This window comes from Sabethes cyaneus, chromosome 2, assembly GCF_943734655.1.
Source record: "Sabethes cyaneus chromosome 2, idSabCyanKW18_F2, whole genome shotgun sequence".
NCBI lineage: Eukaryota > Metazoa > Arthropoda > Insecta > Diptera > Culicidae > Sabethes > Sabethes cyaneus.
The window spans coordinates 96495386-96521165 of NC_071354.1; the positions used below are offsets into that span (position 1 = coordinate 96495386).

Below are 25780 nucleotides of genomic sequence, written 5' to 3' on the forward strand. Positions count from 1 at the left end.
GTGGCCCCAATAAGCGCAAAATCGAAATGTGGTTTGCTGCGAGGTGGTTTGTGTTTTCCCAACCGTCTCTACTGGTCAATTTTTGACGTAGGACTACGTCTTACGGCAAGTTTTGAGATAGGGTGTCATTCCAAAAAATCGAAAAATGCGAGCGTCACGAAAAATGAAAGGTTTTGAGCGCTAATAGCTCAGCGGTTTTCCGATCGATTTTCAATATTCTTACACCAATCGATCGGAAAATCTTCTAAGAATTGACCCAAATGATGAAAAGTATGGATTCTTGATGTTGAACTATTGAAAAATTGAAAATAATGAACCTATGTTTTACCAGAATTCTCGCTTCGTGATTGGTTGGAAGATTCTTTATGATGATCTAAACCTATACCAATTTGATATCTGTGCTTGGGAAGTAAGCCAAAACAAGTGACCAAGTTTCCTCATTTCAACAAGATTTCTTAACACCGCGGTTCAACCTAGACCATTTTGATGTCCTTGCTTGGGAAATACGCCAGGAAGAGTAACAAAGCCCCCTCGTGCCAACAGATTTCTTACGAACGCGATTAAACCTAGTCCAATTTGATGTCTGTGTTAGGGAAGTGTGCCAGAAAAAATGACACAAGTTCGTTGTCCCAACAGATCGCAAATTCTTTACTGCGAGACGATTAAACCTCGGCGAACTTGATATCTGTGTTGGAAAAATATGCTACAGCTGTAGTGTTCGGTTATAATACGACTCTATATGAATACGCATGCTTGCCGTTTCATTAGAAGTGTAGTGGAAAGATATGTGCTGTTGATATCCCTTCAACGTGGGAAACCATGGATAATAAAAACAATCTTTAATTTCAGTAAGGTAGCAGGAAAGCAATAGTTTGTGTTCTTGATTTTATTAAATTGTTTTCAAAAGCACAATTTTTTGAGAATTGAACGTATGCAATGTTACTACTTTGATAAGTTAAATGTTACATACAACGCATGTAACATGTATATATGTTGCATATAGCATGTATACATCAAGAATCGAATGATTACAAGCATGAATACATGCCACTATCACTACAAAGAGATTTACGTAGTCCTACGTCACCTATATATGCGGTCGTGTCTTGTACACAACCCCTCTGATTTTTTCGAATCATTTAGTTGGAGGTTGGTTGTGCTCAAGTAAAGTTTAATTCAAAAGTTTGGCAATCTCGTCAGCATCGTTATTTAATTATTTGAGCCAAAGTTGGCACTCCTCATCAGGGTTTTATTGCGTCAACAAATTAATAATGTCACTAATGTATCATGCTATGAATAACATACCAATTTTAATATACCGCACAATTCGCAAACTTTATGGTTCTTTAATTATTCACTGACTGTGAATTAAAGTTTAATTGAATGATTCAAAACAAAAACGAAAACAGAATCGATTCATTACTACTTTGTTCATGGCAAATAATAGATATTGATCGTAATTTTGACCAACAATGTAAATCGATCCATTTTTACCCTAAAACTGTCCATAATATCATCCACGTATCTCTTGCAAGTTCTTGTTCCACCACGTACTGAAGCAGGACAAAGAGTTCGTCATTTGTTTTGATTACGTAACGATACATTATGCAAATTTATTATGCTTACACTCGGGCTCGGTTTTCCACTGTGCCGTGGTACGTGTCAACTGACCCTTCCATTCGCTTTCCCCGTGTTTTTCATTCTATTTTTATTTTGATTCCCGACTCCCACGCTTGCTCCACAATCACTGCGGGTACGAGAATAAATGAAGCCGACTGGCTGGCTTGGTTGGTTGTGTGCTAAAGGATTAATTTTTCATGCTCCAATTTGCCTGTTTGCGCTAGAATGTCTCACTAAGTTGTAGAGGCAAGAACAAATGAGGGGTAATAGCTGTCACTCGCTTAAAGTATCAATCGATACTAGATGGCTAGAACGCCAGTACCGAACACGTGTTGAGCTAGCTAGCCCGTTGTTGGTACAGCTTTATTAAAAAATAATTGTTTGTTGCTGAGTAGTTCAAACAAAGTTTAACGCAGGTGGAGGTGAATAAAGTTGAGAATGTTGTTATGATATTGTAACACATAAAAAATAGAATATATTGATTTAGTTTGAAAAGATGGTTTCGAAATGATTTCACAAATTTTATGTACACCAACTTGCTTTCAGTTCAATTAGAATTCATATTATTTGATTTCGATGTAATGAAAATGTACCCCCACCACCCCCACAAAGTATAAAATTATGAAATTTAAGTACAAATGGCTTCTCATCAAGCAGGTACCAACTGTTTACGTTTGTTGAATATTGTATTTTGTTACCGGTTTTGGGGTTGAACGTAAAAGTTTGCTCTTTTGCGCTGCCCTAAATGTTGTTTACCGACACAATCGGGCAAGCGAAATTCGATCGTTGATGATGGGGCAAAAAATACAAGGAAGGACGACCCTTCACTTGTCAAGATGCTAATTAAATACGATATTTACAAATTGTTGCTGACCTGCTGGCCCCGGCAGCGTGCGTTGCTTGGTTTGCCCTTTTCATGTTGCAACCGTGCAGACTGAACGAGAGCAACGTTTTTTGGCAAGCGTGTTTGTTTGCTTACCATCGCAAACTTTGTCTTACCGGTATTGTTTATGAATTCACCATCATGCTAAAGGTAGATGCTCTGGGGATAAATTGTAACTTTTTCATCAGAATGACAAAGTACATTAGAGGCAGGTCAATACGGAAGTGTATGTTGGAGACACTTTTCATGGATTCGGTTGAAAAATGACTTTAACCACCAATGACTTTGCCTATTTTCATACAGTAAATAGAACGTTGTGAACTCAATTGGTGCTTCTCAAGCTGGGGGTTGACCAGTCAACTGATTTGGTTTGGGCTACTTGTGGAACTACGTTTCATGAAAACGACTAATTGTAACAGCCCTTAAATACTAATTGATAGCGCTTCATGGACTGAGCAAACGTCACTTCCATCCTAAGCTTTTTGCTTCTTCTCCTCTTTTTCATGTGATTGATTAAATATTTGATGGACTCAATTGTGTTAATAATACTCTTGCCTTCAAATACTTTTTTTGGATGGTCACGATTATCGAAGAAATTAAGTCATTACGGTGATTTAAAAGTGGTCTCATCGGTTAAAATTTTTCCCATGCGACAGCTTCTCTCTCAAACAATTCTCTCTATTCATCGACTTTAAAGATGCTCATTTGAAGATAGAATTAACAAAAGGGCGAATGTCGCAAGCGTAAACAAACCGTGTGAGGGTTGATTTTCCTATGCTGGTCCAGCAAAAAATAACTCTCACTCGTTTTGTTCACATTTGCGACATTCGCCCTTTTGTTAATTCTATCTAGATTTGTGTTTCTGTAAGAACATTATAACAGCAAATGCCATTTTCACCAACTATGACACCGTCCAAGTGTTGCTGTGTATTCCACACGTCGTTCTTTGCAGCAGAGCTATTGAAGTAGGAGCAAATACATCGGACTGGTCGACTTTCTTAACGAGAAGTGGATCGACATCGCCGCCATCACGGAAACACATCTCAAGCCGCAGGTTTGCCCGAATTAGCGAAGACCGTGACCGTTTCTTATGAAGTGCAATATTTTCCTGCCGTATACTGCCGAGTTTCAAAACAAAAATCATCGAGGTTATTGGGTCGAGGTCAGTACTACAAAGGGCCCAATCAACATCATAGCCACTTACTCTGCCCAAAAAACAGTGCCCAAGACGGCACAGCCGCTCAATTACGATCCGAGATAGCCAAAACTGACCCGGAAACGCCTCCCTGTTAGCTTCAAGGTATGACGCTGGTCTGATAAGCCACTCGTGGTATGTTAGAATCTCGATTGGAGGGGTCTCTTAGAGTGAATAGAATCGTAGAGCTAGCCCCGCACACTAAACAGTTAGCAGCAAAGTCTATTAAACAAAAAAGTAGATGGCTAAATTCCGTCGGAATATAGTACTAAGACTTTGTTATGCTTTGCTTTGACCCGTCGAAGTTCATCATTACGAGTGACTTAAGTGCTCGACATAAAGTTTGAGGCCACCATACAAAAAACCAGAACGGGAATATCCTGCCCGAACACTGACTACAATACGGACGGTTCGGCAAAGAAACGGGATGCTTCTCCATTAGGGTCTTCCCGACAAACGTAGCCTTCACCACAATTCCGCAGGTCTTCAACAAACTGTCATCCAATCAGTATCCCGTGATATCGTGATGCTGCCTCTGTCCATACGGTGGACAATTGGCCCCGTTGAAACTACCATAATGCCAAACTAGATCGAGTTCCCGAGTATTGTTGACGACAGCATAGACCCCGAATAGCCTTAGGACACCCCAAACCGATCGGTGGAAGAACTGGTGACCTGCAGCAAACAAAAAGCCATGACAAGTCGTCTCTCTAGGATAATCCTGCAGCGGATTCAAGATCTGAAGAGTATGGCTTTTCAACAAATGCTTCGTTAAAATTATTCTGATCCCTGACCACATTAGGTCTAAAATAAAAGACCAAAATGCATCCCTCCATTTATCTTGTCAGGCGATTCAAGCAAGGGAAATCACTTCCTGCGAAAAAAAATGCACTGGAGCAGCAGTTTATATTGTCTCACAACTTGGGGCAAAACATTGCCAGCACACTCGAATGCTCTGTCGCTGAAGGAACTTAAAATTGGAAGAAGAAATCACTGTGGATGAGCTGATGGGTCTTGCTGAAGGCCTATAAAGATGGAGGCCCCCAATCTTTATGAGATGTTTATTAATGAACTTAAGCCACAGTTAAGTTTGTGGTAAAATTGTTCAATGGGTACTAAGAGGTGACTTTGCTTCAACGTGGAAGCTAGCTAAAGCCAGTCAAATGCTAATGCCGGAGAAGGGTTCTTCTGTTTCCAAAACCTATCAATTCTTCAGCATTAATCTATCATTAATCATGTCAATCGGATTGCCAATATTATTCTGCTGAACAGGTCAGTACTTAAGCCGACAGCAATGACACTCTTGGATTTCAAAATGGATTTTCCTTTTGACAATGGGTGTTCTCCAAGGTAGTATCCTAGGGTTCATTCTGTATAACATATATACATCCGATATCACACCCCTCCCAGGGGATGGCGTATTGTCACACTTTGCAAACAACACAGCAATCACGTACGCGATAGAGATTTTGCCCGAAACCCGCACCCGTACCCGTACCCGCCGGGTTCGGGTCGGGTTCGGGTATTGAAAAAAAATAATGTGCGGGTTCGGGTCGGGTACGGGTTCTTAATTTTTGTTTTTGAAACCGGGTACGGGTCGGGTCGGGTATCTCTATTGACCACATTTAACACTAAAGATGGTCGGGTACCCGGGCCCGTCCCGTACCTGTCGGGTTGCGGTCGGGTCCGGGTATCAAAAATAATAAACTTGCGGGTTCGGGTCGGGTACGGGTTTTTAATTTTTTTTCTTGACCGGGTACGGGTCGGGTTCGGGTATTCAAATTTTCATACCCGACATCTCTAGTACGCGAGTCGCGTCATGCGGGAGTGTACCCCATGACATACGGACGTTAGGCATACGGATGATAGGCATAATGAAGGTTAGGCATAAATACATTAGACATAACGGACGTTAGGCATAATGGACGAAAGGCATAATCGATGATGGGCATAATAGACGATAGGCATAATGAACGGTAGGCATAATGGACGATAGGCATAATCAGGGTGCCAACTAGCCCGGTGTTGTGGAACGTAATGTATGACGAGGTGTTGAAGCTAAAGTTCCCGGTAGGGGTGGTGATTGTCGGCTTTGCGGACGATATCACCTTGGAAGTCTACGGTGAATCGCTGCCCACTCCATAAGCATTGTTGAAGATTGGATGCGATCCAGGAAACTGGACCTAGCGCATCATAAAACGGAGGTTATCGTGGTGAACAACCGCAAGTCGGTGCAGCAAGCAAATATCAGCGTCGGGGACTGCACTATTTCGTCAACGCGGTCCTTAAAACTCCTTGCAGTCATGGTCGACGACAAGCTCAAGTTCGGGAGCCACGTCGACTATGCCTGCAAGAAGGCTTCCACAGCTATTTCGGCATTGTCTCGTATGATGTCTAATAGCTCTGCTGTATATGGCAGCAAGCGAAGGCTTTTAGCCAACGTGGTCCAGTCCATACTCAGGTATGGCGGGCCGGTGTGGTCATCGGCGTTAGGTACCAAAAGCTATCTAGCCAAGCTGGAAAGCACCTATCGTCTCATGTGCTTAAGAGTGGCCAGTGCGTACCGCACAGTTTCACATGACGCAATCTGCGTCTTAGCGGGTATGATGCCTATTGGTATCATCATCAGCGAGGACGTAGAGTGCTTCAACCAACGTGGAACTAGAGGCATACGGAGTACCACAAGATCGGCCTCGATGATCACATGGCAGCGGGCATGGTCTGATTCCACAAAAGGCCGGTGGACACATAGACTTATCCCGGAACTATCCGGATGGGTCAACAGGCGCCATGGCGAAGTCAACTTCCACCTGACACAGATTCTGTCAGGGCATGGTTGTTTTAGACAGTATCTGCACAAATTTGGGCATGCGGAGTCCCCCGAGTGTCCCGAATGCGCGGACGTTGAGGAAACTGCAGAACATGCTTTCTTCATATGCCCTCGTTTCGCGGGCGTGAGAAGCAATATGATGGCAGTTAGCGGACAGGACACTACTCCGGATAACTTAGTCCAAAGGATGTGTTCTAGCTCGGACGTCTGGGGTGCGGTCAATGCGGCTGCTACCCAGATCGTACTTGAGCTACAAAACCGCTGGAAAGCCGATCAACGGCGAATAAACAGCCTAACTATCATAGTCCAGTAGTTATCTAAGAGCGTGCGTTAAGCACAATAGCCCCTCCCTGAAGTAATACCGATAAGGTGGTTCCAGGGGGGATTGAGGCTGGAGACTCGAGTAGGGTTTTAGTGGGTCTGGATCCTCACGCCCCAGCAGGGGGGTCGGGATACCAAACCCCACTCCCTGAGTTGTCTTCTCAGGTATCTGATAGCAGATTTCCCTACTCGCTAAAAAAAAAAGTAAAAAAAAGAAAAGGGTGCCAACTACCAATAAAAACCGAAATTGTCAGGGACAGCCCAAGTAACAATTCAAAGCCACTTGGTTTTACTTGAATTTTATAAAGGTTTTATTGCGGTATGAATCATTACCACTGGATTTATGGTGGTATTGCGCAATACCAAGAGGATACGAGTCCAAACACACTTATAGCTAGCTAGAAAACCATAATAAAACTGTTAATAAAGCGAATTTATTGTGGTTGCTTATATTACCACGTTAAAACTTGTTAGCTGCACCACGTCTCCTATAAACTTACCATAAGTGTGGCGTAGCAACACAAAATGGCGCACCAATCAAAATTGATCTTACCACGGTTACTTGTCAAACCGCAATAAATCTGTTAGTTTTATAGAGCTATTAAAATGGTAACACCCTAACCGATTTTTGCTGCTATTATGAAGAATACCAAAGTTCAACACCAAAATCATTTTTTTTTATGCGAAGCCATATTGCCATATTCTAGTAATTTGTTTTAGCTCGCAAACAACAAGTCATCAAAGCAAAGTATTTTGCAGAAAGAGGGTCATTATCAATCGGTTTTCCTGTCAGAGGAAGCAACTAAAATGATTTTGCTTGAAATTGAGATTGACTAACTGAATATTTTCAATTTGTTAAAACAACCAGTTTTCGAAAATAGCAAAATTTCAGTGGCGCACTGATTTTATCGACCTATCATATCAAAATGCACGATGAAATTAAATGCGCACATAGTGCAAACCAACGAAATTGCTTAAAATTAATTAATATTCTATGGGATATTTATTCTGGTCGCTATAAACCAAATCGTTCAGAATGATCTGTCAGTAAAACTAAAACTTTTCTGCTCACGGATATATTTTCAAGTTGACAAAGCTAGCGAACTTATCTGGCGTTTGCTAGTATAGCGAAAAGCAAAAAGCGAAAAGCATAAAGCGAAAAGCAAAAAGCGAAAAGCTTTTTTAAATTATGGCGATGGCTGTCAAGCAGCGAAAGCTTAATCGGTTTTATTGCTGCTTTTAGCAGAGCGTAATACGACTACTTGAGTTTATAGCCTGATTCTTATAGCGGTTATGAAAACATTCTGAGGCGTGGGCCACTTGGTCAGAAAGCAGTTTTATAGCGGTCATCATAAAGTTCTGGTGGAGCTCATAGTTTTATTAGCGGTTTTATGAAATTGGTCATGAAAACCGCTATACGAACGTAATAAAACTTGAAATTGTTACTTGGGAGGGCTTCGACCGATCCTTTTTTTCTACCGCAGTCACACCAACGCGCATTCAAGTTCACACCGTCCGTTTAGAGGTGGAATACGAATGCTATGCATAACACAACTGGCATTTTGCTCAGTCAAACGCCGACTGCACGCTGCAGAACGAACGGCTTCTAAAACTTTTTGACATTTTCGTTTCGATCAAGTTGCCTTTACCGTTTGGAGCAGCGAATGACTGCAAAACAGTCAAATGACAGGCAATCACCACGCTACGAAAATCAACTAGTATTGGGCGATACCGTATCGATACCCGCGATATCGATACTCGAAGGCCGATATTTCGATATATTCTATCGATACTTACTACGTCGATATTATGCTAAATCGAGAATTTCACCCCGATACTGTTTTGATAAAGCGGGATATGCAGCTGAAAAAATATAGGCTAAAACTAGGCCAGGAAATGCTCAAGAAAGCAAAATTTTAAGGATTTTTTCTCGCGCACTTTTCTTTTCAGATACTTACTAAGCTTAATTTTCAAATTTACTTTATTGGAATTGACACTTATGCAAAACATTGAACAATGTCCATTATATGTTTAACGCTCATTGAACAGTAAGTGCATACGATACGCGATTTTCAGCAATTCAGAACTGACCAGAAAGCACAGAGAGTAGTATTGTGTGTTGACGGCATTAGCAAAGATTTTCCAGCTTTTTACGCACCATAATAGCGGTGAAAGTGGTAGTGGTGGGACAGAGATTGAGAAGAACCGAACCGGAAAGGATCAACTCCCGGCGGAATTCTGCAGGAATGGCCAAGAACCGCCAGCAACGACACATTCCTAGATGGTTTCAGGGGTTTGGGAGAGAGCTGCCGAACGAGTGGATTGAGGGTGTGGTTTGTCGCATCTGCAGCGGGGCGGTCGGATAGATTGCTGTAATTACCGCAGCATAACGCTGGTCAAAGCCACCAAAAGGGCGCTCTCTCAGATTTTGTTGCGTCGTCTATCCCCGGTGGCAGGAGAGTAGGGTAGTACCAGGTGGGCCTGATGGAGGCCCGTGCTACTACGGATCAAATTTTTATTCTTCGGCAGGTCATCCAGATGTGTCGGGAGTACAACCCACCATATTTTTGTGGATTCCGGGGTAGCGTACGATTCAGTCAGGCGCGAACAGCTGTGGCAGGTGGTGCACGAGTGCGGTTTTCCGTACAAAGCGACGTGTCCGATATAGAGTTGCACTGGAGCGAGCGATGTGTTGCGTGCAGGTTTTGGGGGCACTCCCTTTGCTCAACATGTTTTTTATTGATTAATTTTCATGAATCCCTTTTTTTGTGTAGCATTTCCTAATCCCAGAGTGCCGCCTTAAACAGTATCGATAAATCTAATATCGATGCTTCATGAACGATATATCGACGGTATCAATAAAGCGGCGGATTTGATATTGATATTTAATTATCGATACTTTCGGCAATTTTGCCCAATCCTAAAATCAACCGCACAATCGTATGATTCAATACTACAAAAAAACAACCACTACATGTGCATGGAAGAAGTCGGTCGGACTCCGTCCAATACAAACGAATATTTTGCTTGCGTCCGACTGACGTCTGGGTGACAAACTTTTACTGTGAGCAGCCGATTTGGAGACAAAAAGAGAAACGAAAAAATACGTCACCGTATGCTTCCAGTCAGTTTGCAGTTTATATTCTCAAAGCGCAAAGCAAAACGGGAGATCGACTGTTTGCTTTTGCTGAGATGCCGCATGAATTGTACGACGGCAGCAGCGCAAGCGGCAGTTTGACTGGATTAAAAAAACGGTCAAATGATCGTTCAAAAATCGGAGTTTGAATGCGGAAAGTTCGCATTCACGGCAGTCACATTCAACTTGCGATCCCTTTTTAAGCCCTGGTCAGGGAATTTGAAATGATCTGAAAAAACCTGGAATTATCAGGGAGTTTTTCAAACAACCACTGTGGCAGATTCATTAAGTAGTCAAGCATACGCACCAATTGATGTCTATAGGATGGTTCACATCAGTGTTGGTTATGCCCTGTTGGAGCAGCTTATGTATAATGGCTTATACCAAATTGATCACACCGTCAACAAGTCTACTCACACACGTAATCAAAATCAATAAAGAAGTATGGCGCACAAGCGATATATTGGGGCATCGATAATTAGCTCCGTGATTTCCAAAGGACCTTATTCTGCGAGGCAAGTGACGTAACTCGGCAAATTATAATTTACTACCACTGATGTTTCGTTGGACGTTAGTCGAGTCGAATCGAATGACATTGGAGTTTTAGGATGGACGATTTGCGGGATGTGACTCGATTCACAGAACATCGAACTAAACTACTCGATTAAACTGCTCGACTGGACTACTCGACTAGACTGCTCGACCCGACTGCTCGACTCAACTGCTTGACTTAACTGTTCGATTCGACTGCTCTACTCAACTGTTCAACTCAACTACTCGATTCAACTTCTCGACTGCATTACTCGACTCATGTGCTCGACTAAACTACTCGACTCAACTACCCGATTGAACTATTCGAATCGGCTCGATTCAACTGCTCGACTTAACTGTTCGATTCAACTGCTCGACTGGACTACTCGACTCAACTGCTCGACTGGACTACTCGACTCAACTGCTCAACTGGACTATTCAACTCAACTGCTCGACTTGACTACTCAACTCAACTACTCGAATTAACTAATCGACTGGACTACTCGATTCATTGCTTGACTTTGCCGCTCGATTCAACTGCTCGACTGAACCACTTGACCCGACTGCTCGACTAGACTACTTGACTAGACTGTTCGATTAGAAGGCTCCACTCAACTGCTCCAATCAACTGCTCGACTAGACTACTCGATTCAACTACTCGAATCGACTGCTCGACTCAACTGCTCGACTGAACCTTTTGAACCGACTGCTCGACTAACCTACTTGATTAAACTGTTCGATTCGATTGATCGACTCAACTGCTCGACTAGACTACTCGATTCAACTGCTCAACTGGACTACTTGACTCAACTGCTTGAGTAAGCTGTTCGACTGGACTACTCGACTCAACTGCTCGATTAAACTGTTCGACTGGACTGGTTGATTCTACCGCTCGACTATACTGCTCGTTTCAACTGCTCGGCTGGACTGCTTGACTGAACAGCTTGATTTAACTGCTCGATTTGACTGCTCGTCTCAACTGTTTGACTCGACTACTCGACCCAACTGCTTGAATCGACTGATTGATTCGACTGCTCGAGTTGGCTGCTCAACTCGATTACTTGTCGCGATATCATATGGTCGGGGTTTGAATGCGGTTTTCTCGAAGTTAGAATTTTGTCACTCGGTTCTATCTGACTTAACAACGCTACTCACACAAAAGAGCCATTTTGGCTACCTATAGAATCAGCACAGTGGAGATAATGTTTTTATTCAGTTATTAAAATCCAATGCGAACATAAAAACTATTTGTTTCAGTTTCCGGCTATGAATCTCTTATGTACAACATCTTAGAGCTATATTATGCAATATAAGAACTCAAAGAACTAATACAAAGATTAAACATCTTCGCAAACACTGGCCAATGGAATGTATCCGTAATTTTCTGAACTGACATTTATATTTTCCGGATCGTAAGATTCGGATTCAACTAGTGTCATAATAAACTACAGGTATGATTAATACCGCAATAAAACCTTTATAAAATTCAGATTAAACTGAAACAAAACCAAATGGCATGCAAACCCATTAGCATTTGGCAGACCTATTATCAATATTTTTTGAAACGATGGTTCTACAATTGATGGACGGACGGTAGGGGAAAGAAATGAAAATTTTTGGTGAAGGAGGGGAAGAGCGGAAAGGAAAGGGGAGGAATATTGGTAGCTACGCTTGACAAGTAGTCGTTTTGACTCCTACCTTTTGTCCAATGCTGGAAGGTGCATGAGTCGAACCAAGCTATAATCTTAGATTATAACCGGATTCGAACCCACAATACCCGCCAGGGCATGTGGTTCGCTGGTACTTGTACCTTTGAACCATAGAGCCCCCCCCCCTTTCCTTTCCGCTCTTCCCCTCCTTCACCAAAAAATTTCATTTCTTTTCCCTACCGTCCCTTCATCAATTGTAGAACCATCGTTTCAAAAAATATTAATATATATATGTATGACCGCATTTCAAGGTCAAGACTAAAAACTTGAGATTAGGCTAGACCTATTATCGTTCAACACCGGCCGAAAAGCAAAATAATAAAGTGTTCATCAGCAGTCGTGCCCTAAAATGTACCGGGTGAATTTTCTATGTATAATTTTATTATTGATGAAGAAATTAAAAATCCATTAACTAACAGAGATCAAAGCCGCACACTAACAATTCATTCACAAGAAATCATGATGTCATGACATCTAATATTAGTGAGTATATTCACCATAGTTGTTTGTAAATATATGTATATGGCTTATCCTTGAAGAACAGTTTTAAAAAACAAGTGTTCATCGCAATGTATTTGGATAATTTGTTGTAAATCAAGAATATTATTTATCCCAAATGGATGTTCCAAGGCACTTCAGAAGTGAGTGAATATATTACAAATAGCTTCTTTATATTCGCTTACTTTAATGATAGAAATCCATCTTCCAACTTGAGGTTAAAGCCACCACCTAGTACCTATATATTCCCGTTGGTTCATCGGAAAACAAAAATATCCTATTTCATTCAACCACCTTCTCCCTCTAAATATACAAGCAGGATAAGTTCCCAGAACGGCCATCATCATTGGCGATATCAGAGTAAATAAATCCTCATCATATCACATCCCGCCTGTCGGTGTCGGTTCCAGTAAAAAGACCAAAGCGTGCTTGTTATTTTCAATGATGACCTCAGATTTCCGAAGGTTCAGGATAGCCTGAGTACCTAGTCGAAGGTGCGCATTTTCTTTCTAATCCTTTCAGCTGTGCAACTGGCAAGAGAACTTTCCTGCAGTGAGCATATATTTTCATATCACTCTAACGACAAAACCGCTCTAATGAAGATAATCACGTTATTCCAACATCTACAGCCAGCAACTAGTTCACCCCGTCACCGGCGGTAGCCTCATGTGAGTTCACATGAGTGAACCTGGCAAGCGTTGATGATGACGATGACGCCGCATGTAGACGGCGAAACCTTTTCTTACTTAATGCTAATTGGAAGTAAAATAAAACCTAAACGCTCACACGATGACAATGTCTGCGGACCGAGTCAAAGCGACATTTTACGACCGCTGGACCCCGGCTTAGCGGCCCAGTCCGACTGGGTGTCACCTGGCTGGCTGGCTGGTGGGCGGTAATGTAATGAAGTTTTCCGTCACCACTTCATTGCAACCGTAAACGAGCTGATAGTTTGATTGGGAGATTGAATGGCGGTGGTAATTTCTGCAAGCATTTTCATTTTCATTTAATTAGAAGAAATACTTGACACCTTATAGATAATGAGAACATTGCTTTTAATCTAGGTATTACGAAAGTATTCGAAAAATTAGTAAAACCCAAGTGAATTCAAACTACAATCGATTGAATTTTCAACCACCCTCAATCAAACTCAGTTGCAAACAATCGCAAATAGAAGTGAACAGTTCAATTTCGGGACACAAAACTTACTTCAACAAATTAAGCCCTTCCACACTTCGGCCAAACCATTCCGGACGGCGCAGTAAACTCAACACAAAACTAAGCACAACTCATTCGTCTCTGTTTTTAGTACTGCTGCAGTGCTCAATCATCGTGTCACTACATCGAATTCGTGCTTCCCGACGTTGCATTCACAATCCATGCATATGTGGAACGTTGTATTTTCCTTCCCTCTGCTCTGGCTGGAAGTAAACAACCCGCTGGCTGACGTCGGAAAGGAGCAAAGTGCATCGACATGCCAACTAGCCCTGCCGCATAGATAGGAGTTTCCGACCATCATCAGTCACACTTGTTACGGACCTTTTCCACGCCATGTTTCTATATGCATCACTGCTATCAACAGTGTCCTCTATGAGTCATAATTGCACCTAATGACACCCCGTTCGGATGTGCGAGCGCTCGACGGTGTCGACGAGAAGTTCAAAATCGGAGCGTAATTGAGCGAGCGATAATGGATCGATATTTACCGTCATCATCATTATAGTCAACATCATGATCAGCGTTATCATCGCAGTCGTCGTTGTTGTTGTAATCAGCAGGAGCAATACAATGTGCTTGACTGACGTATTTTACTGGCTGATTTCTGGGTGGAGGCTGTTATACAACCGTTTGAAACGCCGTGTTATCAGGAGTTCCGGAAAAGCCCTTCCCAAGCGGTGACGAGGCAGGGCTGCAGTCATGTTTCAGTTCACCGTACAAATGAATGCAGGATCTCACCAATACTGCCATTACCGCCACCACAATTCCGCAGGAACGTGATTCACATAATTGTGAGTTAGCGATTTGGAAATAAAGCATATCATTGATTGACTTCGCGCCAACCCGACCGGTAGATGATGGTACCAGTTTAGAAACTAGTGAAACCCTTTGGGCGTAGAGACCTGGTCTCATTAGCGAAGTGTTCCGCAGAATTGTATCCCATCAAGGTTGATTCGACAGTTTTCCCAGAAGTTAATTGGCCGTTTAACACTATTGGTGGATTTGCATTATGCACAATGCTATAGAAATCAAACGAGTGAGATGCTTCGGAAACTAATTAAATTTTAGCTTAAAAGTACCTACTAAATAAATAATATGCCGAAGGCCTCTTGTAAAAGTTCAAAAATTTCCAAAAATATAAAACTGATTTGCTTAAACAATTGTGTCTTAAAGACAAAAAAAATATCTCTCTGAGTTGTAAAGCAGTTGCGCTAATAAATTTCCGCTGCTTGTCCTGTATCCTGTATCACTGCTTGACATGTATCCTGCAGTAAGTGCTAGTCAATAATGCCATTATCTAAAACGTCATGAACCAAACCTAGACATATGATAAACAAACATGTGGTTTACGAAACTTGACCTTCTGTTCTTGTTCAACAAACTTCGTCGTTAGCTATTAGAGTAGAGGACAATTACAGGGCGAGTGCTACGATCCTATTGACTCTACAAGCGTCTACCCCCCCTTTCACGCCCTCTTTAAAATTGCTGATCATTTTATCTATCCAACGACATAATAGGGGGAAGTCCCCCAGTACCGGACACCTAAGGATTTTGGCATATATAGAATCAACACCCAAGTAACAATTTGGGTTTTATTACACTCTAATGATGGCATTTAAGACCAAAATTGGTCTTGAAGACCACCATAAGAGTGTAGTAAAACTCACATTGTTGCTTGTGCACTTAGCATAACTTCAGTTATTATTCCCTGGAAGAGTAATTTAGAAAGCTATGAAAATAAGTTATACGTACTTGCACCACTAAGGCCATTACAAATATTTTATAAAGTTTTTGTCCTTCCGGTGATCGGCCACTGAAGGGGGGGAGGGAACAAAAGGAGGGATCAAAAAAACTAAAGTGAATTTTTTAATCGAGCAAAAAACTTGGGTTTAAGCATTTTTATTTAAAGTTTAAACGTGAAAACCGAATCCATTCTTGCTTATAATACCGTTCTGACTCAAACTTCGAACACTTAAGCTATGCTGAAACTTTCTTCAAAGAAATAAGTTCGAAAACATCTTTATTCTACTCCCATAAATGGTTTAATAGAATGACAATTTAATAATTTTCGGGTTAAAATTTTAAAAATGAGGATAAAACGTTAATTTACATTGAAAAACACTAAAAAACTGCTGTTCGGTTTTGATTCAAACTTCGAACACTTTCATGGTCGACATTCAAAGCTCGAATATTTCAGTCTCAGACATCGAACACTTGTATTACTTTGGAAAGTTTTAATGTTTTTAGTGTCATTCAACTTAACCCTTTATAAGGCCGTGGCAATAAAATTGCCACCAACGAAAAATATTTGTTTTGCGTCTATAATGACATCAATATAATTATAGAAGCAAAATAAAATTTTTTTGTTGGTGGCAATATAGTTGCCACTGCCTTATAAAGGGTTAAATAAGTGAAATTTCATCTTTTTTCTAAACACTGACTTTTTAAATCCACCTAACAGTATGATTTAAGTTTTTCACACAATCATTAGTTTCAATGCGTACTTCTGAAGTCAATTGCTAATATTTTCAAACTCTATGTACCACGTTAAAAGCAAGTTAACTTTGCAGGTGTGACGGCGAATAGCCCCCAGACGTTTGGCAGTGTAAACTACACGCTGACTGCTTTTTTCACCGGGCGAACTCGACGTGCGTCACCGTGACGGATCGAATCAAAAACGAAAACAAACGTTGGCTATAGTTAAAATCTGAAAGTCACGGTCGCGTTCCTACAAATTAAAAAGTGAATCAATATTGATATTTAAAAGTGAATTTATTATTCTATTTGATAAAATTAATTTGTTAATTAAAACCTACTTAGCTAAATTACTATTTACAGTTAAAAGTGCGTAAAATGATAATTTGATAACTAATAAATGTCTAATGAAGTAATTCTAAAAATTCTAGTTGAAAAACGTTAACCTCAACTAGTGCTTAAACTACAGGGAAGAATTTCTTTGGTGTAAAATTGTACTGAAAATTTGTAAGTTTAGATAATTATATGAAATAATGTTACTAAAATTAATAAATAACTTACAGCTAAAGCTAAACCCATCAAACCGTTGCGTTTTGCTACAGAAACAGTGCCAACAATTTCTTTAGAAATTTTCATCAAGAGATCCCCTGGAAATGAGCCGGATGAGTAACGACAATCTGCAATCCGCTTGCGCAGTCTGCGATCGACCGGACAATGATGAAGACATGGTGGCATGTGACTCCTGCGGTTCCTGGTATCACTTTAGTTGTGCGAACGTAGACGAAAGTGTAGCGGATCAGTCGTGGAATTGTTCTTCGTGTGGCAACGCAGGTCGCGCGCAGTCGCAGAAAGCAGGTCCCAAGACGTTGACTGTACCATCCAACGCAGGGAAGTCTTCGAAGACATCGGATGTAAACAAATCCAACACCGGAAAGAAGTCTACAGCCAAGGGGTCTGTAAGTGTTGCTACTAGTGTTAAGGATAAAGCGATTCAGATAGAATTGAAAATGCTAGAAGAGCAAGAGCGAATTAAGGAGCAAGAGTTGATAGATGAAAAGGAAATTAGGCAAAGAAAGCTACAGTTAGAAAAACAAATGAGAGAGCGTGAGTTAGCGTTAGAAGCCAAAAAATTGGCTGAAGAAAAGGCGTTCAAAGAGAAACAGCTCGTGGAAGAAGAAAGCTTTCGTAAAGCCCAGTCAATAATGAAACAGCAGTCTCTCGAAAAAATGAAAAATCTTGTTCGGCAACTGTCGCAGCGCGGTAGCGATACTTCGAGCGTTTGTCAAAGTGAGGCGGTGAAATCCGTTGAAAAGGTTAATTTGTGGTTGCACCAATCGAATAAGCAAACAGGTGAAGAGAATAAAAAACCAGTTGACAATGTTTTGGAACGGGACTCCGGAAAACTGGTCACCACGGATGTTCCCCGTGCCAAACGCGACAATATTCGCAGAAGTGTGCAGATGCCTGAGAGAAATAAGGACGATGATAGCCTGTATTCCAATGCACGAGCGGATATACCACCGACCAGCCGTCAGTTAGCGGCGAGACAAGTGATGGGGAAAGATCTGCCGGTATTTTCTGGGAATCCAGAGGAGTGGCCTATCTGGATCAGTAATTTTGAACGGTCTACGGTTACGTGTGGGTTTTCCCACGATGAAAATTTAATGCGGTTACAGCGTTGCCTGAAAGGTCAAGCGTTGGAAATGGTGCGTAGTAGGCTTCTTTCTCCAACCAGCGTGCCGTATGTCATCAAAACATTACAGTTACGCTATGGTCGACCAGAAACGTTGATCAAAGCACTCACGGAAAGGATTCATCGTCTTCCTCCGCTAAACACGGACAGTTTGGAGAGTATAGTGGACTTTGGTATGGCAGTTGATAATTTGGTGGAACATCTGAAGACTGCCAAGCAGCAGTCGCATTTGATGAATCCGTCTCTACTTCACGAGCTAGTGGGGAAACTTCCTGTTGATTACCGGATGAAATGGTCGGCATATAAAAGTCCCTTCGCGGAGGTTGATCTTGGAACGTTTGGAGCGTTCACGTCTTCATTGGTAAAGTTGGCATTCGAGGTGATGGACGACACCCCAATAGGAAAGGCATCCAAGGGAACTTACCAGAAGCCCAAAGACCGAGGGTTTGTGCAAGCTCATTCGGAGCAACCCACGGCTGGGCCATCGTCGGCAAACAACAATACAGTCGGACACGTTAAACCAAATAAGACTTGTATCTTTTGCAAGATGGAAGGTCACAGGGTAGCGGATTGCTTCAAATTTCAGGCCCTAAACGTAGACGAGCGGTACAAAGTCGTCAATCAAAATTCGCTGTGCAGAACTTGTCTTAATCAACACGGAAATTGGCCATGTAAGACCTGGCGAGGATGTGAGATTGAAGGATGCCGTTTACGTCACCACAAATTGCTACATGTGACGACACCAGCAGTAAATAGAGCGGTCTCTACGAGCCATACTGGCCAGCAGACTATTGGTGCTCCTCTTTTTCGGATTCTTCCAGTGACCTTATACGGAGAACGGCGCCGGGTTGAAGTTTACGCGTTTGTTGATGAAGGTTCACAATTGACACTCCTGGATGATGCTGTTGCTGTAAAATTGGGAATCAGTGGGCCGGTGGAAACATTAAATCTCCAATGGACCGGAAATGTGACTCGGAATGAACCGAACTCTAGACGAATACGTACGGAGATTTCGGGTAGAGGATCTACAAAATGCTTTTCGCAATTCAACGTTCGTACTGTTGCCAGCCTTGATTTACCGATGCAGTCATTGCGATATCACGAAATAGCAGCCAATTATCCACACTTGCGAGGTTTGCCAATCGACGATTACGAAGATGTTACGCCAAAGCTGCTGATTGGTCTTGACAACCTGAAGCTCACGGTTCCGTTGAAGATTCGGCAAGGAGGTTGGGGCCAACCAATGGCTGCCAGGTGTAGACTCGGCTGGAGTATCTACGGGTGCACACAGCCGAAATCGGAACCATTCACTTGTGGGTTTCACGTTGGGGGATGGACCAATTCAGAGCTTGACTTGAACCAACTAGTTCGCGATTACATTACGCTGGACGAATCTGGTGTGGCACCTCCACTAGCATCATTTGAATCAGATGAAGAAAAACGAGCACGCGAAATTCTTCAATCGACCACAAAAAGAGTCGGTAAAAGATATGAAACCGGTCTTTTGTGGAAGTGGGACAATATCGAGTTCCCCAATAGCTACGGAATGGCGTACAGGCGCTTACGCTCTCTAGAGAGACGACTCAGCAAAGAACCTTATCTTTACGACTGTGTTCGTCAACAAATACGGGAGTACCAAGAAAAGGGCTACGCTCATCAGGCTACGAAGACAGAACTAGCGAGCACAAGCCCGGAGAAGTGTTGGTACTTGCCGTTGGGAGTAGTACTCAATCCGAAGAAACCCAGTAAGGTCCGTATCATCTGGGATGCTGCAGCTAAAGTAAACGGCATATCGCTGAATACCGCATTATTGAAAGGTCCTGACTTTCTTACATGTTTGATGGCAGTTTTCTGTCACTTTCGCTTATATGCATATGCGCTTACAGGTGACATAAAGGAAATGTTCCACCGTCTTTTTATACGTCGAGCTGATCGTCAATTTTTGAGATTTCTATGGCGAGATCGAGCAGTGCAAGAGGCTGTGGTCTACGTTATGGACGTAGCTATATTTGGAGCTACGTGTTCGCCAAGTTGCGCGCAGTATATCAAAAACCTGAATGCGCAGGAGTTCGAAGTCGAGTGTCCGAGAGCGGTAGAAGCAATCGTCCACCACCATTATGTGGACGACTATTTGGACAGTTTTCCGTCAGCAGAGGAAGCAGTGAAGGTCGGAAACGAAGTGAAACGGATACATGCGGAAGGCGGATTTGAAATTCGTAATTTTCTGTCCAATGATCCAGGGATCGTAGAACAAGTTGGAGCAGCATCAATAGAGAAGGAGAAGGCTTTGAACGCGGAAAAGGGTGAAAACGTCGAATCAATTCTAGGGATGAAGTGGATCCCAAGTAGTGATGAGCTGACATATACGTTCGCATGGCGCGAGGACCTCAAACGGGTGCTGAGCGACTCACACATCCCCACAAAGAGAGAGGTGCTTCGGGTAGTTATGAGTTTGTTTGATCCGCTGGGCTTGATTAGCTTCTTTTTAATTCACGGGCGAACGTTAATGCAAGACATCTGGGCAGCAAGTGTAGACTGGGATGAATCAATAAATGATACATTGTGCGAGCAGTGGAGGCGTTGGACCGCGCTCCTTGGTGAGCTTGATTCGGTTCGAGTTCCTCGATGTTATTTTCTCGGTGCCGGATATGACACATACTCGACGCTGGAAATCCATGTGTTCGTGGACGCTAGTAAATCCGCTTATGCTAGTGTTGTATACTTTCGTGTGGAAACACCACGAGGTCCCGAAGTAGCATTAGTCGCTGGTAAAGCTAAAGTAGCTCCTCTCAAGATGATGTCCATTCCCCGTCTGGAGTTGTGAGGTGCTGTGCTTGGCTCGCGATTGCTGAACAGTGTGATAAACATGCATAAAATCCCGGTAACAAGACGTGTGTTGTGGACAGACTCCGAGATAGTTTTAGCATGGTTGCGGTCAGACCATCGGAAGTATGCACAGTTCGTAGGATTTCGCGTAGCGGAGATTCTATCTACGACGCTTGTGCACGAATGGAGAAAAGTTGAAAGTGCACTGAACGTGGCAGACCAGGCAACAAAGTGGGGAAAGGGGCCGAACTTCACCGCGAATAATCCTTGGTTTCGCGGGCCTGAATTTCTGTCTAAACCAGAAAGCTTTTGGCCGCCACAGCGGGCAGTGCCGTATTCAACGGAGGAAGAAATTCGTAGAGTAAATGTACACATGAAGATCCAGTCAGTAATAGATGCAACAAGGTTTAGTCGCTGGGAAAAGCTAGAACGAACGGTGGCACTCGTTCATCGATTCATTGATAATATTAGACGAAAGCGTCAAAGCGGGCAGTTGGAGCTTGGAATCCTGAACCAGGAAGAACTGGCTAAGGCAGAGATTACGCTATGGAAGCTGGCGCAGCAAGAGTGGTATCCTGAAGAAGTAGAGCAGCTTAGTGGGATCGAAGGAACATCGCAGTTACAACGTTCTGCAGTATCGAAAGCCAGTCACATCTATAAACTCTGGCCGTTCTTGGATCAGTGCGGCGTTATGCGAATGCGAGGGAGGATTGATGTAGCAACATGCGTGGCATATGCGGCTAGGCATCCGACGATTCTACCACAGCAATCGTGGATCACCTTTTTGTTGGCGGACAAGTTCCACCGACGATTCCGCCACGCGAAAAAAGAAACGATAATAAACGAGATGAGGCAGGAGTTTCATATTCCGAGACTGCGAACGTTAATCACAAGGGTTGCGAAAGAGTGCGCACATTGTCGTGTACGAAATGTCATGGCAAGGCCGCCACCGATGGCTCCCTTACCTAAGGTTCGCGTTACACCTTTTGTGCGACCCTTTACTTTCGTAGGACTCGACTACTTCGGACCAGTTTTGGTGAAAATGGGACGCAGTAATGTAAAACGATGGATTGCACTCTTCACGTGCCTCAGCATTCGCGCTGTCCATCTGGAGGTAGTGCACAGTATGTCCACCCAGTCCTGTGTGCTAGCAGTTCGACGTTTCGTTTCTCGGAGAGGTTCACCGGCTGAATTTTTCAGCGATAATGGGACGAACTTTCATGGTGCCAACAATTTGTTAGAAAAGCAGATTATGGATCGAAACAAAACTCTCGCATCCGTGTTTACCAACACTAAAACTCGCTGGTCGTTCAATCCACCCGGGGCTCCTCATATGGGCGGAGTATGGGAACGGATGGTGCGCTCCGTTAAAGCAGCGATTGGGGCGATTGGCGACACACCACGTAAACCAGACGATGAGACGTTGGAGACTGTGATTATCGAGGCGGAAGCTATGATCAATACCAGACCGTTAACATATATTCCGTTGGAATCGGCAGATCAGGAGGCGTTAACTCCAAATCATTTTCTTTTGGGGAGTTCCTCGGGAGTCAAACAGCTTCCTGTCTTCCCAACGGACTATCGAACGACTCTCAGAAGTAGCTGGAACTTGGCACAGCATCTAGTAGATGGATTCTGGAATCGATGGTTGAAGGAGTATCTTCCGGTAATCTCAAGACGCTCTAAATGGTTCGAGAATGTGAAGGATATCAACGAAGGCGATTTGGTATTTGTAGTGGATGGAACAATAAGGAATCAATGGATAAGGGGACGAGTTGAGAAGGTGGCTGTGGGACGAGATGGTCGTGTACGGCAGGCGTGGGTGCGTACGAAAGGAGGAGTTCTTCGAAGGCCGGTAGTTAAGTTGGCTTTGCTCGACGTCAGGATGGATGGTGACCCTGAGCAAGGAGATTGCAACGGATCACGGGGTGGGGAATGTGACGGCGAATAGCCCCCAGACGTTTGGCAGTGTAAACTACACGCTGACTGCTTTTTTCACCGGGCGAACTCGACGTGCGTCACCGTGACGGATCGAATCAAAAACGAAAACAAACGTTGGCTATAGTTAAAATCTGAAAGTCACGGTCGCGTTCCTACAAATTAAAAAGTGAATCAATATTGATATTTAAAAGTGAATTTATTATTCTATTTGATAAAATTAATTTGTTAATTAAAACCTACTTAGCTAAATTACTATTTACAGTTAAAAGTGCGTAAAATGATAATTTGATAACTAATAAATGTCTAATGAAGTAATTCTAAAAATTCTAGTTGAAAAACGTTAACCTCAACTAGTGCTTAAACTACAGGGAAGAATTTCTTTGGTGTAAAATTGTACTGAAAATTTGTAAGTTTAGATAATTATATGAAATAATGTTACTAAAATTAATAAATAACTTACAGCTAAAGCTAAACCCATCAAACCGTTGCGTTTTGCTACAGAAACAGTGCCAACAGCAGGCTTACAATGCTTTACAATGCAGATAATTCATTTTCCCGAAGGAAAATCCGGAAAAACCCGATATTATTCGTGGGTGTTCGAAGTTTGAATCACACCTCAAAACGGGATTCAAACTTCGAACACTTATTATTTATCTAATATCTTTGAAATAATGCATGAAATATTGTATTTGCACTATACTTTAATACATATATATTTTGCACTTACCTAACAATCGCGAAGTAGGAAGGTAAATGTTCTAAAATTGGTAAAATAATGCTAACGAAAAAACAGCTATTTTTGCACGAAACGCTAAGAGTATGCGAACGAAGTTAAAATCTGAGTTCTCACTTTTTCCAGCGCCTGCTGATTTCTTACAAGGAGTCGTACAGTTCAATGTCATACCTCACCGGCAGAGGTTGGAAAACTCCCAAAATGAATAGATGCGCCGAGTTTCGGCAAACGGTTTTTATCATGATAAAACAGCTACGCGAGTGGTTCAATTCGCTTATAACAATGAGCAACATACACTCACGCTTCATAGCATCGCTGAATATACGACTATCGTGAGCAACGCAAAAGTGCAAATTACTGCTTTCTGCTGCTTGTAAAGCCACTAACACTACTTTAAACTATTCCCTTTTCGTGGTACAGCACTCGTTCGCTAATTGCACGAATGAGGCGATGCGATTAGCGAATTTCGTTTTTTAATTGCACAATAGTTGCCAATATTTATTGTAAAACGTGATGCGTTATCACTGTAAAGAACTCTTCACATGCATTCACACGTACGCTAAACTTTGGGAAGAACATCTAAATTTTTACAAACGAACTAAAAGCTTAATGAATATGTGTTCAATTAGTCAAAGTTTAGCCAAATTTGCATGAATTTGTTTGTAATGTATCTACGTAATGCAGAGATAGAGAGTTTGCATTCGGCAACGCTGCATTTTTGTTTATAGCAACCACCTGGAAAACCACGTGTAGTTTGACAGATAACTGTTTTTTAGTTGCACTATCGTGCAACTAGCGAACGTGCAATTAAAAGACGGTGCAGTTAGAGGACGTGCAATTAGCGCACGAGTGCTGTAATATTGTTTTGAATACTTTCCGGCGTCCCCGGTCATTCTATATCCGATAAATCGAACACACTCAATGTTCAATATTCAATTTTTGACCGAATTCTGATGTTCACATTGAGGTTCTGTTCGTGATAAAATTCAAAGCTGATGCGTGCATTATCGGCGAGGCAGGCGAATAGTGTGTGTTCATGAGGGATGTTCATCGATTCAAACGATCACTTTTTCGCGAATTCTCCAACCACTGCTCACCGGATAGGGGTCATTCTAACGTACACGGTGGTGTACAATAAGCATAATATTGACGTAGAACTACGTCTTACGGCAAGTTTTGAGATAGGGTGTCATTCCAAAATATCGAAAAATGCGAGCGTCACGAAAAATGAAAGGTTTTGAGCGCTAATAGCTCAGCGGTTTTCCGATCGATTTTCAATATTCTTACACCAATCGATCGGAAAATCTTCTACGAATTGACCCAAATGGAGAAAAGTATGGATTATTGATGCTGAACTATTGAAAAATTGAAAATAATGAACCTATGTTTTACCAGAATTCTCGCTTCGTAATTGGTTGGAAGATTCTTTACGATGATCTAAACCTATACCAATTTGATATCTGTGCTTGGGAAGTACGCCGAAACAAGTGACAGTTTCCCCATTTCAATAAGATTTCTCAACACCGCGGTTCAACCTAGACCATTTTGATGTCCTTGCTTGGGAAGTACGCCAGAGAGAGTGACAAAGCCCCCTCGTGCCGACGGATTTCTTACGAACGCGATTAAACCTAGTCCAATCTGATGTCTGTGTTAGGTAAGTGTGCCAGAAAAGTGACACAAGTTCGTAGTCCTAACAGATCGCAAATTCTTTACTGCGTGACGATTAAACCTCGGCGAAAAATGTGCTACAGCTGTAGTGTTCGGTTATAATACGGCTCTGTATGAATACGCATGCTTGCCGTTTCATTAGAAGTATAGTGAAAAGATGTGCTGTTGATAAAATAGGATTGAATTGGTAAAACCCTTTCAACGTGGGAAACCATGGAAAATAAAAACAATCTTTAATTTCAGTAAGGTAGCAGGAAAGTAATAGTTTGTGTTCTTGATTTTGTTAAATTGTTTTCATGTCAAGCTTTTGAGAATTGAACGTATGCAATGTTACTACTTTGATAAATGTTGCATACAACGCATGTAGCATGTATATATGTTGCATATAGCATGTATACATAAAGAATCGAATGCTACTATCACTACAAAGAGACTTACGTAGTCCTGCGTCACCTATATATGCGGTCGTGTCTTGTACACAACCTCTCTGATTTTTTATCATA

The 25780-nt window shown here is 42.2% G+C and overlaps 2 protein-coding genes across 2 annotated transcripts; both read left to right on the top strand.

Annotated features, from left to right (window-relative positions):
- Window positions 1-17069: 17069 nt before the first annotated feature.
- On the top strand, window positions 17070-20933 carry LOC128735731 (uncharacterized). Its single transcript, XM_053830220.1, has one exon. The coding sequence runs from the start codon at window positions 17070-17072 to the stop codon at window positions 20931-20933; it is 3864 nt and encodes a 1287-aa protein (XP_053686195.1).
- A 375-nt stretch (window positions 20934-21308) lies between these two features.
- LOC128735732 (uncharacterized) lies at window positions 21309-22886 on the top strand. Its single transcript, XM_053830221.1, has one exon. The coding sequence runs from the start codon at window positions 21309-21311 to the stop codon at window positions 22884-22886; it is 1578 nt and encodes a 525-aa protein (XP_053686196.1).
- The last annotated feature ends 2894 nt before the right edge of the window (window positions 22887-25780 follow it).